Raw genomic sequence first — 6,960 nt, forward strand, 5'->3', positions numbered from 1 at the left:
AGTAAGAGGGAGTGCTTGTGTCGCCGCAAAGAGACAGCAGAGTTCTGTTTGGTGATTAGTTTGTCTTAGTTTGTGAATCGTTGTTCCTGAATAAATACAGCTGCCCTGCCCAGCCGTTGTCTCCGCGTCTCTGTTACCCGCGTGAAGCTAGACCCGCCCGGCAAGAGCCTCCGAAATTTTAACAACAACTATGGGACCCTCTGTGGTCCCCCCAATGAGTAGTCATCTCTTCTAACCCCATGGGCCCTATTTCCCTCTTATAGGACTCCTGAACTCGGGAGTGGGGGTAGATAGCATAATGGTTATGCAAACAGACTCTCATGTCTGAGGCTCCAAAGTCCCAGGTTCAGACCCCTGCAACACCATAGTCAGAGTTGAGTGGTGCTTTGGTAGAAAGAAAGAAAGAAAGAAAGAAAGAAAGAAAGAAAGAAAGAAAGAAAGAAAGAAAGAAAGAAAGGAAAGGAAGGAAGGAAGGGAGGGAGGGAGGAAAGGAGGGAGGGAGGGAGGGAGGGAGTAGGACTCCCAGACTCTTGATAAGGCATCACCTGTGTCTCATCCCCTGGCCAGGGTGGTAAAGAGCCTGACAAGCACCCCAGAACTCAGACTAGCCTGGATGGTCTGTGGAAGAGGTGGTTTTTTATTGTTATTAATTTATTTAGAAAATAAAAATATCAACAAGACCATAAGATAAGAGGAGTACAATTCCAGACAATTTCCACCAACAGAGTTCTGTATCCCATCCCCTCCCTTGAAAGCTTTCCCATACTTTATCTGTCTGGGAGTATGGACCCCGTGTTATATGGGATGCAGAAGGTATAAGATCTAGCTTCTATAATTGCTTCTCTGCTGAACATGGGTGTTGGCAGGTCAATCCATACTCCCAGCCTGTCCCTATCTTTCAATAGTGGGGCAAGGCAATGGAGATATGGGGGAGGGGGTCCAGGATACATTGGGAGCACCGGACAGAAATCTGCCCTTGAGGAGATGTGACAACAGGGTCTGTGGAGAGTCCCATAGCAGAAAGAGTCTACATGGAGGACCCCATGGGTGGTCTTAAGAGGGCAAAAGGTGAATGGGATTACACAAGAGGCCCATTAATGGCCAGCTGTCTCCTACAGATCCATCTTCCCACACACATGCAACTTCATGTCCCCACCATTTTTCTGGTGTTCCCTCAGTCAGTCAAAGGACTAGAGATGCCACAAGCATGTTGGGACCCAACCTAGGTTCAGACAACACCTTGCTGCCAGCTGAGGAGGTGTCACTGTGACTCACTAGAGCATCTGTCCCTGCCATCCCAGTGACATCCCAGTCGTTGTGCCATCCCAGCCCCCACAGCACTCATGCTACACAAAAATACTCCAGACATGTTAAAGTCACGAACAAGTCCCTACAGACACAGACAGTGGCAGCCAGAATTCTGGGGCTCTGGGGCCAGGGGAGTCTCTGGCAGAAGGCAGAGGCCCACATAAGCCAAGGACATTGGGGCAATTTGCTGACATCCTTTCTGGAAGAGGAAGTGGGGAAGGAGTAGGAGGTGGGTGGGCCTTTCAGGACATTCTTACTGCTGTAGGGCTGTGACTCACAAGTGGGCCCTGAGAGGGGCAATTCCTCAGAACAGACTAAAACAGGCTGAGGGGAGGATTCCAAAGGAGCAGAGAGCATTCTGGGGATGGCAGCCTGGAGAAGTCACTAATAGAAGCCTGTGACCACCCACCCACCCACCCCACCCCCCGCCCATGGCCCTTCCTCAGCCACTGCCCTTGGTGTGCTCACCATATTGCCAACTGTCACTTTGGGCCCTTCTTAAGTATGACATTGTCATACTCAGTCCCCTGTGGCCAGTCAGAGACAGAGAAGTCCTGCCCCACTGGATAGACATGCTGGAGGCCACTGGGGTCCCCATCAGCTGTGGCCTGCCTCCTCCAGGCCTCACCCCGAGGCTCCTGAGGCCTGTCGTAGAGGGACAGGGTGGCCACACCCTCGGGCTCGTCATATATGTGGTCAGGTCTTGTGGATGGGTGTTCCTCGATACTGTCATACAGAGGGTCTGCGGGGGGCTGGGGGCCCACAGCCAGGATGCCCCTCAGGCTCTTCCCCAGGTTGCGGGCCACGGTATCAAAGGGCAGTGCATACTCCCCCTCAGGGCCCCGAGGCCGGAGGGCAGACACAGGGGTAGTGGGTGAAGGTGGTGGCAGTGAATCATGGGGCCGGGAATAGGGACTCTCGGGCCGGGGCAGTGCTGTGGGGACTGTGACTGGCTGGGCTTGGGGCGCAGGCAGGGTGGCGTTCTTCTGGGCTGAAATGGCCTCTTCCAGAGCCAGGAAGATCTCATTGCCTTGGCGAGTTTCAAACTCAAAGCTGCCCTCCCCAGAGAGGCAGCGGCGACCTGCCTCAAAGGAGAAGGTTACCTGGGAGGAAGGGCACAGGGAGGTCACTGGCCACTCCTCCCTGGTGGGTCCCAACCACAAACCCCTTCACCTCAGCTCCTGTTTCCTGCCTCTCCCCACTCCCATCTTATTGTTTCCTTATTAGTTTGTTAATTTTTAAGCAGTCTTTTTTTAAATATTTATTTATTCCCTTTTGTTGCCCGTTTTATTATTGTAGTCATTACTGTTGTTGTTATTGATGTCATCGTTTGATAGAACAGAGAGAAATGGAGAGAGGAGGGGAAGACAGAGACGGAGAAAGAAAAATAGACACCTGTAGACCTGCTTCACCGCTTGTGAAGCAACTCCCCTGAAGGTAGGGAGTCAGAGAGGTGTTTGTTAATTTTTACCAGAGCACTTCTCAGCTCTGGCTTATGGTTGTGCTGGAGATTGAACCTGTGACTTCAGTGTCTCAGGCATGAAAGCTTTTTGCATCACCATTATACTGTCTCCTAGCCCTTTCAAAAATATACACATTTATTTTTATTTTATTGGAAAGAGACATAGAAATCAAAGAGGAAAAGGAAAGGGAGAGAGAGGGTCAGACAGTAGTGCACCATATTACAGTTGAGTGCACATATTACAGTGGGCAAGAACCTGGGTTCATGCCTCTGGTCCCTAGCTGCAGTAGAGAAGCTTCGTGAGTGGTAAAATAATAATGCTCTTTCTCTCTCTCTCTCTCTCTCTCTCTCTCTCTACCTCTTCCTTTCCTTTCAATTGCTATCTCTATCTTAAATAAATAATATTTAAAAAGAGGGAGTGGGAGAGAGACAGAGAGAGGAAGAGGGTAGACCCTGAGACTTGCAGCACTGCTTCACTGCGCAGGAAACTTCCCTTCTGCAAGTGGCAACTGAGGGCTTGAACCCCGTTCCTTGTGCATAGTAACATGTGTGGTCAACCAGATAAGCCACCACCCAGTCCCTCCTGAATGTTTTATTTTTGTCAGAAAAGACTTCCCTCTCACCTCCCTTCACTCAGTCACCCACCCATTCAGATAGGATGAGTCAGGCTCATCCTCCTAACACCAACCATTACTATCCCTCTGGCTTCTGTCCTCCAACCCCCTGGCCTTCTAATGTTCCCCTTCTACTTCTCCTGCCCCAGACCCCAGCTACCTCTGCCTCCTTCCTCCACTGAAGCCTTTGTCCTCTCCCTGACCGTCATCTCTCTTCTCTCACTGCTCACTGTCCCTCCAGCCTGGGCTTGGGTCCCCACTCACCTTGTCACGCCCAAAGCGCCGAAGGAACCTGTAAGGCCAGTCATACAGCTGCATGTCCAGCTCAGGGCCTCCCCACAGCTCCAGGGCACTCTCCCCAGTGCGGAGGGTGTAGGACCCCCGGAGCCGGCACCTCTCACTGGCTTCCGTGGGTCTCATGGTCACAGTGAACTCCTTGCGAGGGTTCACTAGGGAGGAGATGGGGCACAGGGAGAGGGTAATAAGGTACAGTCCCAGCTCCACCTGGCCCCTCAAGAAGAAGTGGTGCCCCTAGTCATGCCCTTCTAGCCTGCCAGGTTATACTCCCCCAAATGCCAGGTACACCCGCCCTCCCATAGGCACTGTGCCCTAGCCACAGGCACCCCGACCTCACACCCACATCCTTCCTGCCCTGCTGCCAGAGTCACAGCCATGTCTTCTCTCTCATCTCTCACCCTGACCCAAGTGCCCCCAGGCCTTCCGTCACAGCTACAGGTACACCCAGCTCTGTCTGTCCACTTGGTGCCCTCCAAGGGAAGGGTATTCCCTGTGTTCTGTGTCCAGTACACACACACACACACACACACACACACACACACACACGCTAAAGAGATGGCAAGAGTGGTATTGCCTTGTCAGCAAAAAGCTCCCATGTCACAGGATAGGTTCAATTCACAAAGGAAAGAAAGAAAGAAAAAAAAAAAAAAAAAAACCTTCCTTTGCAGATGCTTGGAGAGCCAGGGTTTGAGAGTCATGTGAGGGTTGGACCCTATGACCTGGTGCCCTTCCCCTGCAAGGTATGGGCCAGACCTGGGTACCCAGGGTGCAGGACTGATGATGTAAGCAGGCCAAGCCCCCCCCATCTTGGGCCACCCGGAAGAGATGAGCTGAGGCTGATAGGGGGGCTGAGTGCGACCACAAGACAGGAAGGGCAACCCCCCACACCCCGGAAAGAGGCCATGGCCACCCATGCCTCCTCCTGCCACACCCCAGGGGGACACAAGGCACCAGGCAGCACCTCACCTGTGAGCCCACTGCTGTACAGTTCATTCTCCGCCATGTGGGGCCTGCTACCCTTCCCTTCAGGCCCTGGCAGCTCCTTCCTCTGGCCCTGGGAAATAGGCTGGTTGTGATACCACAGTCCTGAACCTCACCAGGGAACTATGCCAACAGTCTACCTGGGGTCCCCTGCCCCCTGCCCACAGGAAGTCTGTGTGCCCACCCTCTGCACCCTGGCCCACTCACCGGGAAGGCCAGTAGGCAGATGGCCTGCATCCAGTCCCCACGCTCTGCCGATGGGGCAGCCAGTAGGTATAGGCGCTCCTTGGTCTCCAAGAAGAAAGGGCTGGTGTCCCGGGGACTGCTGGCCTCCCCTCCAGCCTCAGCCACCCGCAGGCAGTCACTGAGGCGAATGACCTTCCTGGAGGCGTCTCCCCTGCGTGGCTTGTCCGGGCCCTCCTGGAGCTCCAGGCGAGCCAGGGAGCACCCTGACTCTGCATACAGCACAGCCCCAAAGCGGCGCCATTTCTGAGCCCAGCAGGAGAGTCAACAGACAAGAGGAAGAGGAGGAACCATGGAAAAGGGCTAGGGTGGTAACACAGGGGAGGGGAGGGGACCCCAGATTAACCCTAACCTCAGGAATTAAGAAAATGTGCTTGGGAATGGGCCACAAGCACCCAAAAAAGATGTGGACAGAGGCAGAGTCACAAACCAGAGGGAGGCCATGAGCTAGGAGGCTCCAGGCATCCTCCAGTGAGGACAGAGTAGAGAGAAAAGGCTTCAGTCTGAAACCCAGAGCTGGGGTGACCAGAGCAAAGCAAGTGCCTGCACTGAAGACCCCTCTCTGGAGTCATTCTGAGAACCTGTGTTAACCTAAGTTTCAGGACTTCCTCTGAACCCCAGAAACCTCTCTGCCTCACTCCTGGTGGGAATGGGCTATGTCCCAGAGAGAGGAGCCCCAGTGAGTGTCAGCTAAAGGAAAGAAAACTTCTTCACTCACAGAGTCCATGTAAGGGAAGGAGACTGGGCACACAGGGCCCCTGGCTCCCACAGGGGGACCCAGCTGGAGTTATAACACCAGCCAAACCTTCAGGGAAACTAGAAAGAGAAACTTCTACCCTAATCTCAAACTGTCCCCTCCATTGTTCCTTCCACTCTCTGAGATGAGAAGCCACCAGGAAGAAAGAGGTAGGAGTAGCTTCTTCTCCTGCCTCCAACTCCTCCAGGGCCAAGAGTTGTCAGCAAAAAGCACAAGTTGGGGCCTGGTTGGGAAGGTAAGTGGCTGGCTTCTGATGAATGGCTCTTGCAAGCTGGACCTCCAGCTTTAAGGAAGTGGGTAGCACAGTCTCTACCAGCCCACAAGGGTCTGGGAGTATTCCTGGAGTCCATCAAGAACTTCATAAAAGCCCCACCTCCCCAGCCCCTCTGCTCAGCCACCCGTAGCCATACCACTCCTACCTTTACAAAAGTCTGCTGCTGCTGCAGGTACAGGAAGCCATGCTTCACTGCCACTTCTTCCATCCTCCCAGCATCGCAGCACTGCACCAGCTCTCCTGCCACACTGCCCTCTTTCTCTCCTCTCTGCCCTGTGTTCCCCCTTCTTTCAAATTCATTTCCTCTCTGCCTAGAGTTTTCTGTACTATTCTAGTCTGCCCTGTGACGACAGGCTGATAGGCCCTGCGGTTTCTTGCAGTGTGTGTGTGTGTGTGTGTGTGTGTGTGTGTGTGTGTGTGCGCGCGCACGCGCATGCACTAGAAAGAGAAATGAATTTCATTCTCAGACTTCCTGCATTTTCAGTAAGAGATGATTTCTAAAAAAACATCACATTCCTGCTCGAGGGGGAGAAGCTGATATGATATCCCTTTGTTGGCCACCCCAATAAGTGAAAGGATAACCTCAGGAACAAAAAGAAGACCCACAAACCAAATCTGAAAGCAACACCTTTGCCCCATTCCAGCAGGTCATCTAGCATAGAAGCCAACTCAGAAGCCAGCCAGCTAACACTTGAATCCACCATGTTTCCCAGTCTGAAAAAGAGGAGGCCAGGACTGAGACAGGTCTGCAGGACACTTCAAGGCTGCCAATCCAGAATCCAGGTTTCTCCCTCAATTTAATAAGAAAGGAACCCAGAACAAGGGGTACATGAGACCAAGCTGCCACTTCCACACACACAGCTGCAACTCTGAGCAAGAAGGACTGCCTGCTCCCAGCCAGACACACTCACACCACCACCTGGGGGTGAATTCAGTCAGTGGAGTGCACACATTATCAGGCGTGAGGACCTGGGTTCAAGACCCTGGCCATCACCCGGAAATGCACTGAGACCTATGGTGCTAC

At 53.1% G+C, this 6,960-nt stretch overlaps 1 protein-coding gene across 3 annotated transcripts; it reads right to left on the minus strand.

Annotated features, from left to right (window-relative positions):
* Nucleotides 1–616: 616 nt before the first annotated feature.
* On the minus strand, nt 617–6,296 carry DOK2 (docking protein 2). Of its 3 annotated transcripts, none has more exons than XM_060178788.1 (5): nt 6,082–6,296; nt 4,870–4,953; nt 4,648–4,735; nt 3,649–3,833; nt 617–2,411 (listed from the first exon to the last, which is right to left on the minus strand). In XM_060178788.1, the coding sequence occupies exons 1-5, from the start codon at nt 6,142–6,144 to the stop codon at nt 1,791–1,793; spliced, it is 1,041 nt and encodes a 346-aa protein (XP_060034771.1). In that variant the 5' UTR covers nt 6,145–6,296; the 3' UTR covers nt 617–1,790. The 3 variants fall into 3 exon arrangements, with proteins under 3 accessions (XP_060034771.1, XP_007529208.1, XP_060034772.1); XM_007529146.3 differs by having other exon boundaries at nt 4,870–5,151; nt 6,082–6,293; XM_060178789.1 differs by lacking the exon at nt 4,870–4,953 and having other exon boundaries at nt 6,082–6,295.
* Between the last annotated feature and the right edge of the window lie 664 nt (nt 6,297–6,960).

The sequence above is a fragment of the Erinaceus europaeus genome, chromosome 19 (assembly GCF_950295315.1).
Source record: "Erinaceus europaeus chromosome 19, mEriEur2.1, whole genome shotgun sequence".
Classification (NCBI taxonomy): Eukaryota; Metazoa; Chordata; class Mammalia; order Eulipotyphla; family Erinaceidae; genus Erinaceus; species Erinaceus europaeus.